Genomic DNA, 22697 nt, shown 5'->3' with positions numbered 1-22697 from the left:
GATTACTGTTGTACTTATCGAGCATCGATAATGTTGTAAAATGCTTCAAGACATTCAAAGGCTTTTTAAAATTTAATTTATGGGGCAGCACGGTGGCCTAGTGGTTAGCACAACCACCTCATGGCGCTGAGGTCCCAGGTTCGATCCCGGCTCTGGGTCACTGTCCGCGTGGAGTTTGCACATTCTCCCTGTGTCTGCGTGGGTTTCGCCCCCACAACCCAAAAATGTGCACAGTAGGTGGATTGGCCACGCTAATTTGCCCCTTAATTGGAAAAAATAATTGGGTAATCTAAATTTATTTTTTTAAAAAATTTTATTTATGGGATGTGGGCCTGAATTGGCCTGGAGAAGGCGACGATGAGCTGAGTTTGTGAACCGCTGAGTCCATGTGAATTACAGCTTTGCTTGGCAGTTTTTTTTTGATACACCCGATTGGTTTGCCCGGTCATTTCGAAGGGCAGTTAGAGGCGAGCGCATCCGCTTTAGGTCTGAAGACACATATAGGCCAGACCAGGTAAGGATGGCAGATTTCCTTCCCTAAAGGACACTGGCGAACCGGACAGAAATTTTAAACGACAATCCAGTAGACCCCTTTAGTCGATTAACTGAAATTAAATTCCCCAACTGCAATGGGGGAATTTGAACTCCTATCTCTGGATTACTAATCCAGCAACACAACCACTATATTACTGTACCCGTGACAAATGGGATCATGATGAAAATTAAAGTTTCCTCATCCCATTCTTGTTAAGGAAAAGAATATCAATATTAAACGGTTTGAGGTACAGAGCTTAGGTTACAGCAGGCAGAACCACTGCACATCGCCAATCTCATCTGGTTTTATGTAGCTAAGTTAATGTTCCTTTTGGTCAGTTAAGAGAGGAACCTTCCACATGGATAACCCCCATTTCCAAGTGTTTCCATTGGCAGGAGAGTAGGTAACAAGAAGGCACAGCTTCCAATATAAATGGCAAAAAAATAACAGGGCAGCACGGTAGCATTGTGGATCGCACAATCGCTTCACAGCTCCAGGGTCCTTGGTTCGATTCCGGCTTGGGTCACTGTCTGTGCGGAGTCTGCACATCCTCCCAGTGTGTGCATGGGCTTCCTCCGGTTTCCTCCCACAGTCCAAAGATGTGCAGGTTAGGTGGATTGGCCGTGATAAATTGCCCTTAGTGTCCAAAATTGCCCTTAGTGTTGGATGGGGTTACTGGGCTATGGGGATAGGGTGGAGGTGTTAACCTTGGGTAGGGTGCTCTTTCCAGGAGCCGGTGCAGACTCAATGGGCCGAATGGCCTCCTTCTGCACTGTAAATTCTATGATCTAGTTGAGGAGAGTGTTTTTATTTTCTTCGTAAAGAGTTACAACGATGGGGATAACGAAGCAGGCTCAATAGTAACTTCCAAAAGTAAACTTAATAATTACCAGGAAAGGAAAGAATACAGAAATTCAAGGGGAGTAATGTCATAGCCCTTTTACAAGGGCTGGCAGTGAAATGATGAGCTGGGAGACTCTTGCAGAGGTGGTAGCCAGTGAACAGATACTGCCCCAGAGAAAGATAGACCAATGTTTTTGTTGTTTTAAAAAGACAACCATCCCTCATTCAATTTCCACTCACTCACAGATACATAGATGCTCTCGGTCCTTGGTCAAGCAGCTGCTGCTTAAAGGATTTAGTTGCATGCCAGCAAGCCAATCTTGAATTGGCATGGGCTGCAACATCTTCCTCAACTACGTTCTCACTCAACGTCACTCTCCCAGCTTCTTTAATGGTTGGCAAAGAGCAGTAGCAGAGACATAATTTTCCCTCTTCCCTGCTCCCCCAACGGTTGCCGCCAGCTATCAACAGCAGTCGGGAGGATTTAACTCCTGCTTTACACACACACTAGCACCACCAGCAATATAAAAGAGCGCAATTAGCCTGGAGTAATCCCCAACCCAGATGGATTTGGGAAGAAAAAAAAAACAACAAACCAAGATAATGAGGATCTTTGGAAAGCCGAGTCAATTCCCAGAAATGGGAAAACTTGCCATGCCAGTTCACTGGAAGAGGCACATCTGCAGCAACACAATATTCAATGAAAAAAGTGATTCCTTACAGATCGACACTAAGCACTCAAATACCTATACCCTCATTGTCAGAGGGTTGCAAAATAAGCTGACATACCTGTGGGTCGTCATCCTCCAATTCACTGGAATCAGTTTGGGTTTTTAGGAGCAATTGCATCACGTCAGAGGCATCTTGCATGAACTACAAAACACAACTGGAGTTAATGGAATGAACACCAATGCTGAAACTAGGAAACAGCTCTGAAGCTTTGAATGAACCTGGGTTACCTTATCTTTACCCACTGCGAGGCCTATCAGGCTGATGCACTCAATAGTTTTCCCTCGCAGGAGCCGGAGCTCTTTCTGCACTCCGTTTTCCACAATGTGCTTCAACGATGGCATGAACAGGTCGTAGTATGGGACAAATTTCTCCTCTGCGGTGTCAGCTACTGATGCTATGGATGTCACAACCTGCTCCAATACCAGCTTGGTCCCTTTCTGCACGAGCTTGAGAGAGAACAAAACATCAATTTTGCCGCAGCCTTGATACACGCGGACAGCGTTGAATAAACAAACAAAGCTTTTTCATCTCAAGGTCGCTTGGCGAATAGGAGGCGGCTGTTCAGCCCCTCAAGCCTGTTCCACTATTCGATTAGATCATGGTCTCCAATTACCCACCTTTGATCTATACCCTTATTCTAAAAAAATATCGCAGCTGTGAAAATTTAAATTGAACTGCACCATCCACCCTTTTGAGATAACAAATTACACATCGTCACTTCCCTTGGTGAGAAACACCTTCTGATTTCGCTTTTCAAGTCACGCTCCAAGTTTATGCCTTTTTGTTCTAGATTCACCCACGAGGGGGAAACGGTTTCCCTCTATCCACCTTACCAAATCCATTCATCATTTTAACCACTTCACCTACATCAGCTCTCAGCCGTCCAAATTCATGGGAATGCAAGTTTATGCCCCTCAACGTAACCCTTTAGACTCAGGTCAGCTGAATCTGCACTGTACCCCTGCAAAGGAGCCCAAAACTGAGCTCGGTTCTCCAGTTTCAGGCCTGACCAAGAGTCTACCTATTCTCAGCCTCTGGAGGCAACGCCCAACATTCCACTTCCATTTTTGATTACTTTTGAACCTGTTCTCTAGCTTCTATTGACTGTACCTCAGCACCAGAATTCCTTTGGCCCTCGATAGTTTCTACTCTCTAGCCATTAAGAGAACCTTCTGATTTGTCTCCCCCCTCACTGAACTCCATCTGCCACACACACACACAATCTGCCCCATTCCTTTATAACTACCACACACTTAATCTGCCCCTATTCCTTTATAACTCCCAGCTTCCACCCGTACACCGTAGCTCGTCATCCAACTTGGTACCACCTGTAAACATGGAAACTATTCATTCCTCCATGCCAGTCATTAACAAAATTTAAAAAATAGGAGTCCTTTCGGCCTCATGAGCTGCTCCACCAGTTAATAAGATCATTGCTAACCTGATCTGCGGCATTAACTCCACTTTCCTGCCTGCAACCCCGTCCATAATTCTCACCTGCCTTGCCAATCAAGAATCTGTCTAATTCAGCCTTGAATATATGACCCAGCCTCCAGCGCTCTCTGGGGGCATTAAAAATAGTCATGAATAAATAAATATATGGGGAAAAACTCAGGCCCCAGCGCAGATCCCCAAGGAACATCACTTGTCACATTCCGTCAATCAAAGAATATTCCCTTTAACTCTGGGGCAGCAGGGTAGCATGGTGGTTAGCATAAATGCTTCACAGCTCCAGGGCCCCAGGTTCAATTCCCGGCTGGGTCACTGTCTGTGTGGAGTCTGCACGTCCTCCCACTGTGTGCGTGGGTTTCCTCCGGGTGCTCCGGTTTCCTCCCACAGTCCAAAGATGTGCGGGTTAGGTGGATTGGCCATGCTAAATTGCCCGTAGTGTCCTAATAAAAGTAAGGTTAAGGGGGGGTTGTTGGGTTATGGGTATAGGGTGGATACGTGGGTTTGAGTAGGGTGATCATGGCTCGGCACAACATTGAGGGCCGAAGGGCCTGTTCTGTGCTGTTCTATGTTCTATGTACCTCAACGACAAACCTCATTATTCTTAACGGACTCAAAGTCTCGGCTGTGTACAAGATAACCCTTTTTAAACACTATCCCGATTTAGGACGTGCAATGAAGTTTAACCTAGTATTAGATTGAAATGTTCAAATCAAAAATGGATAGCGAAATATCTTACCTCCTGTAATTTAGCTACCATGATAACATGCAGGTGATTTACTAGATTGTCGAGGTATGGGAGTAGCAGCGATTTGGGGCAATCTTCAGTGAAGTTAATAAGAGCAGCAGCAGCATGAGCTTGAACTCGTGGATTAGCCTGATCCTCCATGGTTTGCAGGAGAGCTGAAATGACCTGTTTGAAACACAATAAAAACGCTGCTAGCCCAAACTGATGTTCCCCTTTACATTCCAACTACAACGGGACTTTTACAAATATAATTTTCAGCCGTAATTTCAAAATCGAAAAAAGATGAAGAACTGAAGAAGGCTAAAGACATGACAGCCAGATTGTCAGCGGTGTTTATGTTAGCATGAATCATTTACAGTGTCATGTAAACGTACGAGAGCTGACTATTGCTTTACAAAGAGGTTCATAAGCTAAAAAATATATAAATAAATGCTTACTTTGTCATGAAACTTTCTTTGAAAGGTCGGTGCAAAGTCTGTGGCCATCTGGCCTACTGCATTACAAGCTGCATATCTAACTCTTGGGTGCTAAAATGAAATCAAAAGCATATTACATTTTAAATTCAGCCATATTCCTGCAATCCATCAGAGAAAACATAAAATATTTCAAATGATAGAATTGTCCAAATTAACTGTGAAAAACCACTATGAGTATATAATTTGGAATATGACAGCTTTATCAATTGAATGCACTAAATGCTGCTCGATAGAGTAACCACCGTGTTCATTTTACCAAATTCAAGACCACCAGGGTGCTCTAATAGCATTCTCCCTCCACCAAGCCTCTTCAACTTGCCATCAGAAGCTGACATGCACCGGATCACGGGTTGCAACATCTCAGTGATTATGGCCAGCCTCCACATGCAAGGCGACGGCCCCTGGCAGGATAGTTATCACATTGGAATAACAGGTTTTATTTTATTTCACTTACTGGATCTTGAAGAAATAGCAAGACAAAATTCACAATCTCACAGAGGATCCCCTCCATTTGCTGATGGCAACCTTCCCCAATAGCAGACAAGGCCATCAGGCCCGCATGCCTGTATTTCCAGTCAGCTGCTAGGAAACATCACATCTCGCGTTAAAATGCATAATTACAGTAAATTGACCATCAGAAGCCAGTCTAAGAGAGAGCAGTCAAACAGAAATTGGGTGCCAAAAGCAGGTTTTAGGACAAGTGACTAAAAACATGGTTGAAAGGGGATTAAAGCTCATCTTAAAAGCAGGGAAAGTGGAAGAGGTTTAGAGGGGGAATTTCAGAGCTAGGAGGAAGGAGACACAGCCACCAATGCTGAAGTATTTTAAGTGTAATCAATGTCATAATCAACCGTCCTGCTCACAGCAAGGTGCAAAAACAGTCATGGCCAGGATCATCTACTTTTGTGTTGCTGGTTGCTCTATAAATGGTCCCTCGACACAAGTGGATCGAGAAAACGTGGTCTGGAAGTTAAGCCATGAACCTTAACAACTGGCAAACTTGCTGACAAGTGCAGTAGTGCAGTCTTCCAATACACGTGAATGATTCACTCACGAGCTGAATTGCACAGATAAACAACATTGGAAATAGGATCACCAGGAGAACTGGCCTAACAAGTAATACTGACTTTCTAAGTGCTGGAGAGTTAAAGTACCTTCCATAACTTCACATCCCACTGGGACTAACGCAGCAGGACAATAATTTGAAGGGCGGGAGGTCACATAAGGGCTCGGGGTAAACTAGCAAATTTGCAGCTGTAAAATAAACTGGGAATACAAGAGATTACACAGGATTGGGGGAAATTAATTGGCAGTAACTACAAGAATACATAAAATAACAGAGGGAAGGTTTGCACATAAAGACTGTTTGAATACAGTGAATAATACCTGTGCTAGTGCTTGTGTAACACATGCAGCTGATGCACACTTTCAGAACCCTGATTTTTCTGCCAATTAGAACTAAAGTGCTCCTGCCAAAACAGGCGACGGCGCACTGGAGACAGCAGGGACCTAATTGCCATGGTTCTTCCAAGGTACTACCAGAATTTTCCATTTTTGATAGAAACCTGAAATACAAAACCATCTCAGCTTTTCAGAGGTGCTGCTATATATTTCCAGCATATTTTCTTTTTTCTAAAAAAAAAAAAGAATGGCTATTTGGACTTGTGATGGAATGAAAATTATGATTTTCACCCGTTCATTATGGGTTTGGTTTTCTGGTGCACAGTGTTTGTTGGGTAGTAATCCTTTAGTGTTTCTGACACTGATTATAGGAGCCGAGCATAAATAGCAATGTTAAAAATCTGGCTGCTATCTACCTTCAAACAAAATTGACATATCATATGGCAGGATTCAGTTAGATTGATGGAATTAATTTAAGGGAAATACTGCTCAAACAAAAAAAAGTGACATCCTGTCGAAGCTTTTCATCTTGCACCCATCAGGCAAGACAGAATCATAAGAATACCAAAACTCAAAGGAACAACAAACTATATTGCATAAGAAAAGGGTGTGATTGGTTAGCAATATAGTTTTGTATGCTTAAAAGGGACTTTGTGTGCTAAAGATTCCACTCTCATCTCCCACTCGCTCCACGCAGCGTACTTAATCACCGGCTTCTCCATGGGGAATGCCGCAACTAGGTTTCCGGGGTCCTCTCCGACCTGGCTGCTGTCCAACGTGCTGGGAAGGAAATCCTCGACTCCCTTTAGGACCTTGAGCATACGCAGTCCTCCAATGGTGTCGGTGTTGCTTTCAGCCCGGTACTGGAAGGACGCCCTTATGACCACGTCAGTGGACATTGAGTGCCTCGCGTTTGTGAATAACCGCGGATGGGATTTGCACTTCTAGTTTCAGCATACCCAATCTGCCACTCCTGTTGTTGGAATACAGGTGGCTGCCGGTGACGTGCGGCGGGAGGTGCAGGAGTTCTTTTGGGGCGTTCCGGATGATCTGGTCCAGTTTACGGGAGCGATACCTCCGAAAGGATTAAATGAAAATGAACTCTTTGCTGCAGAAGGCTGTGGAGGCCAAATCACTGAGTGTCTTTAAGACAGAGATAAGAGGATCAGGGGTAATGGGGATGAGAAAAATATAAGCGAATACTGAATGGCGGAGCAGACTCAATGGGCCGAGTGGTGTAATTCTGCTGCTATGTCTTATGGTCTTAATTGTCTAAAATAGATAACTTACTGCAAAGCAATTCAAATCACTGAATGCACCATACTCACGGTTTTGTAACATCTGCATGATGTGTTCTTTTATCAGTGGAAGCACGACTTTACCACCGAGACCACAGGCTATCCTGTCCAAGGCGCTTTCACCAGCAACAGCGTTGCTAATTTAAAACAAAGTCAATACAAGTCACTAGCAAAGCTATTAAGAATAAATTTTTAAAATTCAATTTGCAAAATGACTGAAGTCAAATTAATGATGCCATGAACTTTTCTAAACCAAAATGAGCCTCAGGAGCAAGTTGATCTCTTCAACAAAATTTCTACCATTCTAATCTGTACTTTTGAATGAGAAGAGCTGCAATTTTGTTCCAATCATAACAGGGATAACATATTACCAATTACACTAACTATTGCACTCGTTCAAAACCTTCAGTGTCATGAAAATATCCCAAGACAGTTCATTTGAACATCAATCAATATTTGATACCGAGCCTCAGAAGTAGATATTAGGTGGGCGGCACGGTGGCACAGTGGTTAGCATTGCTGCCTACGGCGCTGAGGACCCGGGTTCGAATCCCGGCCCTGGGTCACTGTCCGTGAGGAGTTTGCACATTCTCCCCGTGTCTGCGTGCGTTTCGCCCCCCACAACCCAAAGATGTGCAGGGTAGGTGGATTGGCTACGCTAAATTGCCCCTTAATTGAAAAAAATAATTGGGTACGCTAAATTTATAAAAAAAAAAGTAGATATTAGGTCAGGTGACCACAGCCTTGGTTGTAGAGGAGGATTTTAAGGAATCTTGTAAAGGGAGCGAGAGTCGGAGCGACGGAGGGGGAGCATTCAGAGACGGAGTGGGCAGGACCTCGGGAGGGATTTGAAAAGGAGGGTGAGAATTTCAAAATTGAGACAGTGCTGCATTGGACACCAATGCAGGTCATCGGCCACAAGGGGGTGAAGAAGACTTGGTGTGAGTTCAGATACAGGCAGCAGAGAGTGGATCCTGGCCAGGAGAGCTCTGTGCAAAATGATTTCAAAATGCTGTTGCGCTGCTAATTGCTAACGATTGCACACCACGACTGATTTACCAAAGGTAAGTGAGCTAATCTACAAGACAAGCACAAAAGCACGCAGGGGAAGATTTCGGACACTGTAACTAAGTATTTTTGGGGTGAGAATGGAGTCCACTTAGAAAGAAGCTTTCTGGTAACCAGTTAAGAAGGAATCAGCTTGGGAGCTAACTACCTATCCCACTCATCATGGCAGGGTGTCTAACCTCAAGACGGGAACATATCCCTTTTAAGAACAAGACCATTACTGCTCATCACAGTGATAATTAAAATTGGTGATCTTCTCAATCGATTATAGCATTATTTTGCAATATAATCCACTATCCTATTCTGACATCAAACATAATGGAGTTTCAATAGATTTTATGCCTCTCAATGGATAATTTACTTCACCTTGGAAGATAATCATTGCAATGGAATCTATTCATCTAACCACAGGAAATAACTAAATTCATCACACAAAAGAATAAATAATCAGTGCTTTAGTTGCAAGTAAACTTGCCCAGTGCAAACCATTAATTGATCAGCTTTTATGGTGGTCTTGTTAAAGAGAACTTGGACATGAAATGCAGTCAAATTACAATACAGCTTCTTTGGTGCTCATCTGCTGTGCATTTGATTTCAACGCACGTCTTTCCATAATCAGCTCATTTTCATTAAATGTAAATTACCTGTCAAAGTCATCATCTTCAAGTTCATCCGAATTTGACCAGTTTTCATCATTCTCCAAATCCACCATCATTGCCAGCATCTGTGGAACTGAGGAAAGATATATTAATTGAAAATAAAACCCAGTATCTGTTAACATCGGTTGGAGAAATCGCAGATGAAGTTTAACCCGGACAAATGTGAAACAATGTATTTTGGAAGGTCTAATACAGGTGGCAATTACAGTAAATGGCAGAACCCTTAAGAGTATTGACAGGCAGAGATATCTGGGTGTACGGGTCCACAGATCACTGAAAATAGCAACGCAGGTGGATAAGGTAGTCAAGAGGGCATACGGCATACTTGCCTTCATTGGTCAGGGCTTTGAGTATGAAAACTGGCAAGTCATGCTGCAGCTGTACACAACCTTAATTAGGCCTCGTTTGGGATATTGTGTACAATTCTGGTCGCCTCACTACCAGAAGGATGTGGAGGCTTTGGAGAGGGTACAGAAGAGGATTACCAGGATGTTGCCTGGTCTGCATTAGCTAGGAGGAGAGGTTGGATAAACTTGGTTTGTTCTCACTGGAATGAAGGAGGTCGAGGGAGAGTTTTACAAAAGTTATGAGTGACATGGACAGAGTGGATAGTCAGATGCTTTCCCCCCCCAGTGTGGAAAAGTCAATTACTTAGGGACAAGGGTTTACAGTGCGAGAGGGAAAGTTTAGAGGAGATGTGCGAGGCAAGTTTTCTTTTAATCGGAGGGTGGCGAGTGCCTGGAACTCTCTGCCGGAGGTGGCGGTGGAAGCAGATACGATAGCAGCGTTTAAGAGGCATCTTGACAAATACATGAATCAGATGGGAATGGAGATACACGGACCCCAGAAGTGCAGAAGGTTTTAGTTTAGGCACCATGATGGCGCAGGCTTGGAGGGCTGTTCTTTGTTTATTCACTTCGGCAATAAACCATCAGCCTTGGAGGTAGATCAGGAAAAATGGGATTGTAGCACATGCATCATTTTAAAACACAATTGATGTCAGTTTACCAGAACTAATGTCAGTGGTAGCTTATTGGTAGCACACTCGCCTTTCAATCACAGGATTCTGGGTTCAAGTCCCACTCCAGGGCCTGAGCACAGAAATCGGCTGATACTCCAGTGCAATACTGAGGGAGTGCTGCACTGTTGGAGGTGGCATTTTCAAATGAGATGTTAAACTGAGCCCTGTCTGGGAGGATGTCAAGATCCCAACGGCACTATTTCAAAGAAGGGCAGGGAAGTTATCTCTGATGAACTAGCCTATATTTATCCTTCCATCAATATCGTAAAAAAATTATTTGGTCATTTTCACACTGCGGTTTGAGAGAGCTTGCTGATCCCAAACTGGTTCCCATGTTTCTAAAATTACCTTCGCTACACTCTCTCCATAGCAAAAACATCCTTGCTCAAGTAAGGAGAACAAAACTGCACACAATATTCCAGGTGTGGTCTCACCAAGGCCCTGTATAATTGCAGCAAGACATCCCTGCTCCTGTACTCAAATCCTCTCGCAATGAAGGCCACAATCCATTTGTCTTCTTTACTGCCTGCTGCACCTGTGCGCTTACTTTCAGCAACCGGTGTACAAGGATATCTAGGTCTCGTTGCACATTCCCTTCTCTCAAACTATAGCCATTGAGATAATAATCTGCCTTTCTCTTTGTGCCCAAAATGGATAACCTCACAACGTTACATTTACCCACATTATACTGTATCTGCCATGCATTTGCCCACTCATTTAACTTGCCCAAATCACACTGAAGGAACCTCCTCACAGCTCACCCGGCTTTGCATCACACGGGGCAGCACGGTAGCACAATTGGTTAGCATTGTGGCTTCACAGCGCCAGGGTCCCAGGTTCGATTCCCGGCTTGGTCACTGTCTGTGCGGAGTCTGCATGTTCTCCGGGTGCTCCAGTTTCCTCCCACATTCTAAAGATGTGCAGGTTAGGTGGATTGGGCATGCCTTTAGTGTCCAAAAAGGTTGGTGGGGAGGGGGTTATTGGGTTAGGGTGGAAGTGAGGGCTTAAGTGGGTCGGTGCAGACTCGATGGACTGAATGGCCTCCTTCTGAACGTCAACATTGAATATCAGTCTGGATGGTTAGGCGAAGCAAATGGCCACAGGGTAGATAAACGGGACCAAGACTATTTTCTTGTGGGAAGCGCAAATGCTGCTATGGATTAGATGGGCCAAATGGTTAGTTTCCAGGTTGTAATCTCTAGGTACAGGATCTAGCACAGAGCTGAAATCTAAACGGAGAGAAGTTAACAGTTACTTACTAGCTTGCGATACAATATTGCTGTGTTTTCTCAGCATGGCAGAGGCCGTCTCAGACAAAGTCACAATCACTTCCAGTGCCAGTTGACGTTGCATGTTTTCCAGTCCAGTGTCTGCACAGAGCTGTCGATTCAAGTCGGACAAATTAACATCAACTCAAACATTATTTTCCAAGTGGTAAATAAGTAGAAGTGTAACCAATCAACCACTTAACCAAAATCGAACCAGAAACCAAGTAACACACACGGATAAAGTTAACCTGCTGTAGACACCGACCATCTCAGGCCTTTCCTTGCTCCCATGCTCTCCCGGGTAATTACGCCTCTTTCAGGTTCAACACAGCACTCACCCAATGGGATTGAAACTATTCCGCGGTATTTAGAATAGTTACAGAAAATGCTGAAAATACTCAGATCAGGCAAAATATGTGGTGGGAGTGAAAAAAGAAACCTGAAACGGATCCTGAATTCAGAGTCCTGAAACGTCAACTTGTCCTCTCCAAGGGCAGCACAGTGGCTCAGTGGGTTAGCACTGCTGCCTCACGGCGCCGAGGTCCCAGGTTCGATCCCGGCTCTGGGTCACTGTCCGTGTGGAGTTTGCACATTCTCCCCGTGTCTGCATGGGTTTCGCCCCCACAACCCAAAAATGTGCAGAGTAGGTGGATTGGCCACGCTAAATTGCCCCTTAATTGGAAAAAATAATTGGGTAATCTAAATTTTTTTTAAAAAACTTGTCCTCTCCACAGATGCTGCCAGACCTGCTGAGTATTTCCAACATTTTCAGTTTTTATTTCAGATTCCTAGCATCCACAGTATGATGCATTTATATTTGGAAGAGTGCTGGAAAATGGAATCTTGCACTGATGAAGAAGTATAAATCCACCACAGCGCTCTCATATTCTTCAACAACACCTTTCAAACCTCGGATATCCACCTCCTACAATGACAAGAGCAGCAGATGCATGGGAACACACCACCTGGAAATGTCCCTTCATGTCACCCACCATCCTGACTTGGAAATATATCACTGTCCTGGGTCAAAATCAACAGCTCACCGCCACCTTTCTCCAGGGCAATTCGGGATGGGCAATAAATGTTGGCCTGGTCAATGGCACCCACATCCCATGAGCAAATAATACAAAATAATCTACATAGTTGTACAGATCCAAAAACAACACAAATAAATTGGTACGGTTTGCATCTTTATTGCTGAAATAACGGACAAGAATATGATTTGTTTAAATTCCAGGAGGTACAATTCTAAAAACAGAAAGTGGAAAGTTTGCCTGCAATTAGAGTAGATGCTCGTAAGGAGAAACTTATTGAGCTATTGAGGAAGAGTAAGTGAATATAATTAATTGGATAGTTCTCCAAAGAGCCAGAATGGAGACAAAGGGCTGAATTGTCTCCTTCTGTACTATATGATTCTATGGAAATTTTATATCAAAATAATTAAGTCAAATGCACAGTACCTGGTTGTCTTAAATTTGACTTAGTCAGGATAAAATCCAAACTGAGGATTGTATTTATACAATTAACTTATATGGATGTTTAAATGGGAGATTAAGCAGAAATCTGCAATGCTTACCTTGAGGCTTAATGTTAAAGTGGGCTCAAGATGAGGGCGTAAATACTTTGGTGCTGTGTCTGCAAGCTCCACCAACGATTTCAGCACCGAATCATCATTTTGATAACAGGAGTCATTGACGGCCTAAATCAAAGGACAAAAGAGGAATAAAAGTATAGCGCAGAACGAACCAAAAAGGTGCCCATAATACTGAAAACATTTTAAAAGGCACTGTGGCTCATGAAAAGCCCCAGAATCAAAAACTGCAAGCCAAAACATACCATTGAACATTTAAAGGAATGCCTCTGTTCTCGTATGACCACTACCGACACCAGTATCTCTCAAAGACACTTCAATGGTTTCATTGTACGTCCCGAGAACGGTTTCACCAATTCTGGTCCCTTGTGTATCTCTGATTTTCATTGCTCCACCACTGACTGTCTTGCCCTCGGTTACTTAAGCCCCAAGCTCTGGAATTCCTCCATGAACCTCTCTCCTCTTTTAAGATGCTCTTAAACTCTATATCTTGGACCAAGCTTTTGCTGGCCTCGCCTAATAAATTGTGCCCAATGACCCTCCTTGGAAGGGACGTCAGACTAATTTTAAAGCATTTAATATAAACATTAGGTGTTGTCCATAACTTTATACTGTTACCCACAACGTTAAACAATCATTTACACTGAATTACGTCCTCTTCTATAAAAAAAATTACAAGCAATAAAGTATTTTAAAATAACCACATCAATAAACAGAATTTTACAGCACAGCAACAGGCCAGATAGTAAAACAGGTCTATGTCGGGGTTTATTCTCCACACAAGCCACCTCGCATTCCTTTTCACCCAACCCGTTCAACATATCCATCTATTTCTTTCTCCCTCCTGTGTTTATTTAGCCTCCCATTAAATGCTCTCCGTTACTCGTTTCAACCACTCGTTGGTAAGTTCTACATTCGCACCACTCTCCGGGCAAAGAGGTTTCTCCCGAATTTAGTGACCATCTTATATTTAAGATGTCCATTTTTGAATGTCCCACAATTGAAAATATCTTCTTGATGTCCATTGTACGAAACCCTGAATAATCTACCTAGCACTGGCCAGTTGCAAAACACCCACAAACACTTTGGTTATTTATTAAATACAAGATTAGATTCCAAATTCATAAACTCCGCAATGGACGTAAAATAGAAACGCACACATCAAATGTTTCAGGCTTTCTCTCAAATAGCAAAAGTAAATTCCATACCTGTAGGATTCCAGGAAGCATGTCGGCAAAGTGCTTTTGAAGGGGAGCATTATTCTCATTCGCCAGCACAAACGCTGCTGCAGCCCTAGCAGCAAGCATTTGGATCTACCAAAAGAAGCAAACGGCAGCTTTCAACATCCCATTTTATTAAAATTGCTCATTTAGATGTGAATTGCCCCTGATTTTAAAACAATTTTCTTTGTTTATAATCCTACGTGGACCTAAAGCAATCAAATTTTCAATTTGTTTTTAATTTACCGATGACACTGAATTGAAGGATGCTAATTAAAAGTAACCAAAAAATAATGGTTAAATTCAACCGGAAAAATCACTCACATTTCTGATGAGTTACAGCCTGAACTTAAGAACTAGGAGTGAGAAAGGCAATTTGCCAATCAAACCTGCTCCACTCCGTTCAATAAAAACCTGGCCTCAACTCCACTTTCTTTCCTTCCACCACCCCTGTAACCTTCCAGTTCCTTCCAAGATCAAAAATTTGGCTAACTCAGCCTTGAATATATTCAGTAAGAAATGTCTTACAACACCAGGTTGAATACTGAATATATTCAATGACACAACCTCCAGTGCACTGAGTGATAGAGAATTCCAAAGATTAACAACCAGAAGAAATTTCTTCTCATCCCAGTCTTAAATGGGAGACCCCCTTATTTCAAAACTGTGGCCCCTAGTCTGGACTCCCCCCACATGGGGAAACATCCTCTCAATACCCCTCCCCTCAAGTCTCTCAGAATCTTGTGTTTCAATAAGATAACTTCTGATTCTTCCATCCTCCACTGACTATAAGCCTGACCTGCTCAACCTTTTCTCGCAAGACAACCCCTTCAGCTCAGGAATCAGCCTAGTAAACCTCATCTGAACTGCTTCCAATGCTAATATAACCCTCCCTAAATAAGGAGGCCCAGGGCAGCATGGTGGCCTAGTGGTTAGCACAACCACCCCACGGCGCTGAGGTCCCAGGTTCGATCCCGGCTCTGGGTCACTGTCCGTGTGGAGTTTGCACATTCTCCCCGTGTCTGCGTGGGTTTCGCCCCCACAACCCAAAAATGTGCAGAGTAGATGGATTGGCCACTCTAAATTGCCCCTTAATAGAAAAAATAATTGGGTAATCTAAATTTATTTTTTTTAAAAATGAGGCCCAAACTGCGCACAGTATTCTAGATGTATCCTCACCAATGTCATGTACAGTTGTAGAAGACTTCCTACTTCATTCCCTTTGCAATAAAAGGCCAACATTCCATTTCCATACCATCTGTATGGAGTTTGCATATTCTCCCCGTGTCTCCATGGATTTCCTCCCCCAGCTCAAAGATGTGCAGGTTTAGGTGGATTGATCATACAAAATTTCCCCCTAGTGTCCAGAGATGTGCAGGTTGGGTGGGGCAGTGCTCTTTCAGAGGGTTGGTGCATATTTGAATGGCCTTCTTCTGCTATGTAGAGATTCTATGCTTTCCTTTTTAGTTACTGTACCTGCATGCTAAAAGGACGCCCAGAACTCTGTGCTGTAACACTCTCTAATCCCCCTCCATTCAAATAATATTTGGCATCTCTATTCTTCCAGCACAGCTGATAACCTCATTTTCCAAAAAAACTCCCATCTGCCAATGTTTTGTCCACCATCTACCTATATCTCTTTGCTTCCTCCTCATAACTTGTTGCCCCACTAATCATTGCATTGTCAGCAGGTTTGGCTACAACACGCACTATCCTTTTACCCGAGTCATCCATATAGATTATAAACAATTGAGGCCCCAGCACTTATATCTGCACCACTGGTTAGTTTGCTAACCTGAAAATGAGTCATTTGTCCACACTCTATTGCTGAGCAAAAACTTATAGCTAAGTTCCGCACGCATGAATGCGGACTCAACCGGATCTGGGATTCATGTCGCATTACATTCGGGCCCCCACCAACAAGCCTGGACTTGCAGAGGCCTACCGACTGAACTGGCTTGGGACAATTCACACCTCTTTAACCTGGAGTTACCTCTCTCTCTGCATCTTTGATGATTTGATTGCCTGCAGGTGCTCGCATTCCGGGGCATCTCTGACTGTGTCTATATAGTAAGAAGTCTTACAACACCAGGTTAAAGTCCAACAGGTTTGTTGCAAACACGAGCTTTCGGAGCACGGCTCCTTCTTCAGGTGTCACCTGAAGAGGAGCCGTGCTCCGAAAGCTCGTGTTTGAAACAAACCTGTTGGACTTTAACCTGGTGTTGTAAGACTTCTTACTGTGCTCACCCCAGTCCAACGCCGGCATCTCCACATCTGTGTCTATATAAACATTTCTGGAACAAGCCTTTCCATTCACCTGAAGAAGGAGCCGTGCTCCGAAAGCTCGTGTTTGAACAACCTGTTGGACTTTAACCTGGTGTTGTAAGACTTCTTACTGTGCTCACCCCAGTCCAACGCCGGCATCTCCACATCATATTTCCCTGATGTTAGCCAATTTTCTATTCATGCTGATATATAACTCTTATCTTTTGCAGTAACCTTTTATGTGGCACCTTCTTGAATAACAAGTGACTTTTGGAAGCAACATAAAACCTGGAGTGTCAATCAACTAACCAGTGGTTCAGATATAAGTGCTGGGGCCTCAATTGTTTATAATCTATATGAATGACTCGGGTAAAAGGACAGTTACTTAATTTTTTTTTAAAACAAAAAATGGGAAGAAAATCTACACTTGGGGACTATGAAAAACAGCAGAAATGGATACCATTCCTCGATCCATACTGCTTTCAGAATAATCTCAAATGAACAGTAATGAGATTATAACAATAAAAATGTCTTCTGTTAATCGCTACAATTCATTTTACAGGATAAACAGCCTACTGTCACTAGTTAATCAGCTTCCTAGTCCTCTAATAAAAAAATCCAAAGAATCCAAATTCCATTATAAAGCACATCTCACAGTAGAGCACAGTGAAAACACCCACACTGATGATCCTTACCGTTTTTTCCTGGTCTTGCATGCATTGAAGCAACATTCGCTTAATAACGTCAAGGTAATGTTGTTGCTGGTTTCCAAAAATTCCCGGGAAATTCCTAAACATTGGTGGGTGATGAAATCAACTCATAATTCCGTACACACAACTGAAAATTAACTGTAAGCAGTGAATCCCAATGTATTTCATTATACGCTGTGGTTAGCCTTAACCTAAATTCAAACCAGACTTTCCCCATTACCGCCTGGGTACTGGAAAGAGGTGGGGAATAAAAGGAGGAAATATGGGGCAAGACTTTACCGAAACAGTTGTAAAAATTAAGATGGATTAACATCTGTTTTCTACTCGCGTCCTACTAGAATAACTTACCAGCATCAGGACTCTAATACCAATTAAAGCATTTATTACTTTACAGGTTCCTCAATTCACAGACCTCTAAAGCCCCAGGTGAAAAAGGTTATAGGATCAGCTCACTTCCCAAGTGTCATCAGATTGAGGGCTCAAGATGAATATGGAGGATTTGATGGGGTGAATGGAAAGATACCATTTATTTTTGGGGGGGCGGGGGGAGAGAGCACAAGGGGGTTACAACCTTGCATGCTGGCACAGTGGTTAGCACGTTTGCTTCACAGTGCCAGGCACCCAGCTTAGGTCACTGTCTGTGTGGAGTCTGCACGTTCTCCCCAAATCTGGAACCGTCTCCTAAAATGCTGGAGGCTAGGACCACACTGAACATCTCAAAGCTGAGATTGATACTATTTCTGTTAGGTATTGGTATTAAGAGTTACAAAACCAAGATACATTGATGGAGCTGAGATGAAGATGAGTCATGATCTAACTGAATTGACAGAATAAGCTCAAGGGGCTGAAAGTTCTCTTACTCCTATGCTTCTGAGCTAATATTCACAGATTGGCTTAGAAAGCCTCAGTCATAAAGTTTCAAAATCGGTTCAGATTTCAAGCCTATTTCTTTAAAATATGCAAAATAGAAAGCCGTCAAACAAGCATCTGTAGGAATTCACTGAAGCTGTACGGCAATCGGCGAAACCAACCCCCTTTAAATGGACACCATTTTTGGCAAAAAAAATTAGTAGAGATCTGGCCCACGGTGCGTTACCACTCTTCCTCCCCTACCCGACTTGCAGTAGTTCCTGTTTTTATTATAGGAACAGGCCATCTGGCCCCTCTTTTTACTGTCAGCGATGCTGTTCTCCAGTCGCAAGAAACATCAGTAATACCAGTATTTCAGGTTCTGGGTGGCTTGGCAGGTCAGGAAGAGATGGTGGCGCAGTGGGAATATCACTGGCCTAGTAACCCAGAGGCCCTGGGTTCACGGGTTCAAATACTACCATGGCAATTGGCAGAATTTAAATTAAGTTGATGGAAAATCTGGATTGAAAGTTAGTCTCAGTAATGGCAAGCATGAAACTAGTTTCAATTAGCATAAAAAGCTATCTGGTTCACTCATGCCTAATCACGAATGAAATGTCCATCCTGATCTGGTCGGGCCTACATGAATGGGCAGCAGGGTAGCATGGTGGTTAGCATAAATGCTTCACAGCTCCAGGGCCCAGGTTCGATTCCGGCTGGGTCACTGTCTGTGTGGAGTCTGCACGTCCTCCCCCTGTGTGCGTGGTTTCCTCCGGGTGCTCTCCGGTTTCCTCCCACAGTCAAAGATGTGCGGGTTAGGTGGATTGGCCATGCTAAATTGCCCGTAGTGTCCTAATAAAAAAAGTGAGGTTAAGGGGGGGTTGTTGGGTTACGGGTATAGGGTAGATACATGGGTTTGAGTAGGGTGATCATGGCTCGCACAACATTGAGGGGCCGAAGGGCCTGTTCTGTGCTGTACTGTTCTATGTTCTATGTACATGTGACTTCAGATCCTGGGTTCGAACTCCACCACGTCAGATGGTGAAATTTGAATTCAATAAAAATCTGGAACCAAAAGTCTAATAATGACCATGAATCCATTGTCAACTGTTGGAAAAAATCGACCTGCTTCACTTCTGTATTTTGGGAAAGGAAATCTGCCATCCTTACCCGGTCTGGCCTACACCAGACTCCAGAAAACTTCCCCTCCGCTTGGTTCAATTTGGAAAGAGCAAAAAATGCTGGCCTGGCCAGCAACACCCGCATCCCATGAAAGAATTAAGGAAAATAAATCTGCAAAGTATCAACTTTATTCAAGAGGGCTTTGATCAAGCGCTTTTTTTCCTCCCAGACACGTTGACCACATGTAATATAGGAACAGAAGACCATTCAGCCCCTCAAGCCAATCCCACCACTCATTCAATCAGGCCAGGATTGATCCGTATCTCAACTCCAGTTACCAAACATGGATCCATAGCCCTTTACACCCTTGCCCAATAAAAGGTAAAACGCTGGAAATCTAAACTTTTTTTAAAAAATGCGGAAATATTGAGCAGCGTGCGCACCGTTTGGGTCATCGACCCTTCAAATAGTTTTGATTTGAGGAAATCTTCCAGATTTCCACAACAAATGCATCCACTTATAAAAGTCATGAGCAAGATTGTCGAATAGCTTCTCGGTTTCCAACGAGGCAGCAGTTTTCCACATAAATAGCAGCCTCCCACAACCGGAGACAGACGAAAGCTGCTGCAGTTACACCACCTGCTCATTCTAAACCGACAAAATCCATTTGCAATGCAGCAGTAAAGCTTCATATTATGTGCATCAATATGTCTCTCCCAGCCATTATCACGGATAGAAGGATGTGCGGCACGGCGGTGCAGTGGCCAGCACTGTTGCCTCACGGCCCCCCGGTCACCGTCCGTGTGGAGTTTGCGTGTCTCCCCGTGTCTGCGTGGGTCTCACCCTCACAACCCAAAGATGTGTAGGGCAGGTGGATTGGCCACACAAAATTGCCCCTTAATTGGAAAAAAAAAATTGGGTACTCTAAATTTATTATTTTTTAAACCACGGATAGGTCAGCCAGCACCTACCGATCCAGGACCCCTGGTGCAAGCTTAAAGAATCAACTTGCATCTACATATCACCTTTCGCATTCATAAAACATCCTAAAGTGCTTCCTAAGCAACATACTACTTTTTTTTAAAAACCCAATTCATTTTTTCCAATTAAGGGGTTATTTAGAGTGGCCAATCCACCTACCCTGCACATCTTTTGGTTGTGGGGGTGAAACCCACGCAAACACATGGAGAATGTGCAACGTCCACAAAGACAGTGACCCGGAGCAGTGATCGAACCTGGGACATTAAAACACTGCGCCACCATGCTGCCCTGCAACGTACTTTTGCCTCTTTGCTCACTGGGGCCAATTCTGGGATATTTCTTCATGCAGTGAAGCATAGCAGCACTGTTGTGCACAGGAAGTCACACAACTCGGAGATTATGGACAGATCATCAGTTTTAGCAAACTTAAGGGATAAATATTGGGTGGAGCACCAAGGAGAACGCACCTGCGCGTCTTTGAATTATGCCACTGGATCTTTTACATCCGCTTAGAGACCAGGCAAACGTGTGATCTATGTCTCACTGATGCAGCACTCATTCCCCCAGGACTACACTGGAAGCGAGTGGGACGTCAATCACTCCCAGACTAGAGACACTGGGGTTGTTCCTTTACACACAGAATGTTAAGGGAAGATTTAACAGAAGTGCTGCTTAAAAGTTAAGAGTTTTGAGGGAGTGAATAAGGGGAAACTACTTCCAATAGTGGGTGGGTCGCACACCAGCAGACAACTTTAAAGATAGTTGGCAAAACAACCACAGGAGAGTTCATAGAATTTACAGTGCAGATGGAGGCCATTCGGCCCATCAAGTCAGCAGCAGCCTGCAGTTACGACCTAGAACTTGAAAGAGCAGTGGGAAGGACATTAACTTACACCTTCCAAAAGGTAACTTGATAAACATCTGAAGGGGAAATAAATGCAGGGCAATGGAAAGGGCAGGGGAACAACATGTTTTTTTTTTGAATAGCTGGCACAGGCTGGCGGCATGACCTCAGTGCTGCAGGTTTTTACGATTCTAAATTGCAGCCACTGACACAAAGTGGATACTTTGCCATGGAAATGAGAGCTGGGAAGACATGAAGAACTGGAGGATTTGTGGCTGCATGTCACTTGCTCACTGGAGCCAATTCTGGGAAATTTTTTCATCCCGTTCTGCTTCAGCCTCACCCTGTTGGCTCGGTGAAATTTAACCGGGGGGGGGGGGGGGGGGGGGGGGGGGGGGGGGGGGGGGGGGGGGGGGGGGGGTGGGGGGGGTTGGAACTTACCAGAAAATGTGCAGAGCAGCTTCACGCAATGCCACGTTCTGTGAGCTGACAGATTCAAAGAGAAACTTCAAAATTTCGGGCCACTGGTTGTTGCCATCGTCATCTAGATATAAATATAAATAAGCAACATCTTCAATCTGCATCAATACTGGAGGAACATTTTTAGGTTAGACATTCACTTTGGCTGGACAGCTTGGAAAGTGGCTTTGGCAATCTAGTGAAAGGTTGAATATATGGAATCTATTATGCAAAAAGAGGCCATCCGACCCAACAATTCGAGGGCCCATCTGACCCCAATTCTATCAACATATCCTTCTATTCCTTTCTCTCATGCACTTTAACAACTTAAGGAGTTTCACATTCTGAGCATAGAAATTTATCTCAAATTCCAACGGGATATTTTGGTGACTATCTTGTATCGGTTGCACCTAGTCACCACAACTGGGAATCATCTTAGAACCATAGAATTCCTACAGTGCAGTAGGAGGCCACTCAGCCCATCAGGTCTGCACTAGCCCTCTGAAAGAGCACCCTAGCTAGACCCACTCCACCGCCCTATCCCATAACCGCACCTAACCTGCACATCTTTGGACATTAAAAGGGCAATTTCGTATGGCCAATCCCCCGAACCTGCACGTCTTTGGACACTAAAGAGGCAGTTTTGCATGGCCAATCCATTTAACCTGCACATCCGTGAACAGCAGGAGGAAACAAAGGAACCTGGAGAAAACCCAGGCAGGAACGGGGAGAAAGTCCACACAGACAGTCACCCTAGGTCGGAATCAAACCCAGGCCCCTGGCACTGTGAGGCAGCAGTGCAAACCACCGTGTCTCCCTTCTCTGCAATTCCTGTCAGCTAAGTTACCAGATTGTAGGTTTCTCAGGATGGCTTCATTTTTGATGATATTGCTCAAAGTGACTGCAAGTTATCGAATGTCATCACTACGGAAAGGGGGCTCAGGTTCTCTAACTTCAACACCCAATTTCCCCCTCTCAGGTCAAGCTACTGGCATGTTGGGGTTCGCAGGTACCTGGAACCTTTGAGCTAAACTCCATGCGGCCATTTTTCATTTAAGAGTCTTCACTGCCCATTAGTGTACCCAGATTTGATTGAAATGAAATGCCCATGTATTTTACCACCATTATTAGCCTTGTATGGTAATTACATTACCAGAT

At 43.8% G+C, this 22697-nt stretch overlaps 1 protein-coding gene across 2 annotated transcripts in view; it reads right to left on the bottom strand.

Moving 5' to 3' along the window:
* The window catches only part of kpnb3 (karyopherin (importin) beta 3), a 63184-nt gene that overhangs the window by 19842 nt on the left and 20645 nt on the right, over positions 1-22697 (bottom strand). The window contains exons 4-15 of one of the 2 annotated variants that reach the window (XM_038817699.1): positions 21522-21624; positions 17270-17363; positions 14298-14402; positions 13075-13197; positions 11490-11610; positions 9195-9282; positions 7513-7619; positions 5238-5365; positions 4745-4834; positions 4299-4472; positions 2338-2556; positions 2168-2251 (exon numbers count right to left, since the gene is read on the bottom strand). In XM_038817699.1, coding sequence (XP_038673627.1) covers positions 2168-2251; positions 2338-2556; positions 4299-4472; positions 4745-4834; positions 5238-5365; positions 7513-7619; positions 9195-9282; positions 11490-11610; positions 13075-13197; positions 14298-14402; positions 17270-17363; positions 21522-21624 — 1436 coding nt within the window. The remainder of the gene's footprint in view (positions 1-2167; positions 2252-2337; positions 2557-4298; positions 4473-4744; positions 4835-5237; positions 5366-7512; positions 7620-9194; positions 9283-11489; positions 11611-13074; positions 13198-14297; positions 14403-17269; positions 17364-21521; positions 21625-22697) is intronic. The other variant, XM_038817700.1, reaches the window with a different exon arrangement.

Source organism: Scyliorhinus canicula, chromosome 14 (assembly GCF_902713615.1).
Source record: "Scyliorhinus canicula chromosome 14, sScyCan1.1, whole genome shotgun sequence".
NCBI lineage: Eukaryota > Metazoa > Chordata > Chondrichthyes > Carcharhiniformes > Scyliorhinidae > Scyliorhinus > Scyliorhinus canicula.
Note: the sequence above shows the minus strand (reverse complement) of the source record. Positions and strands in the feature narration are given on the sequence as shown.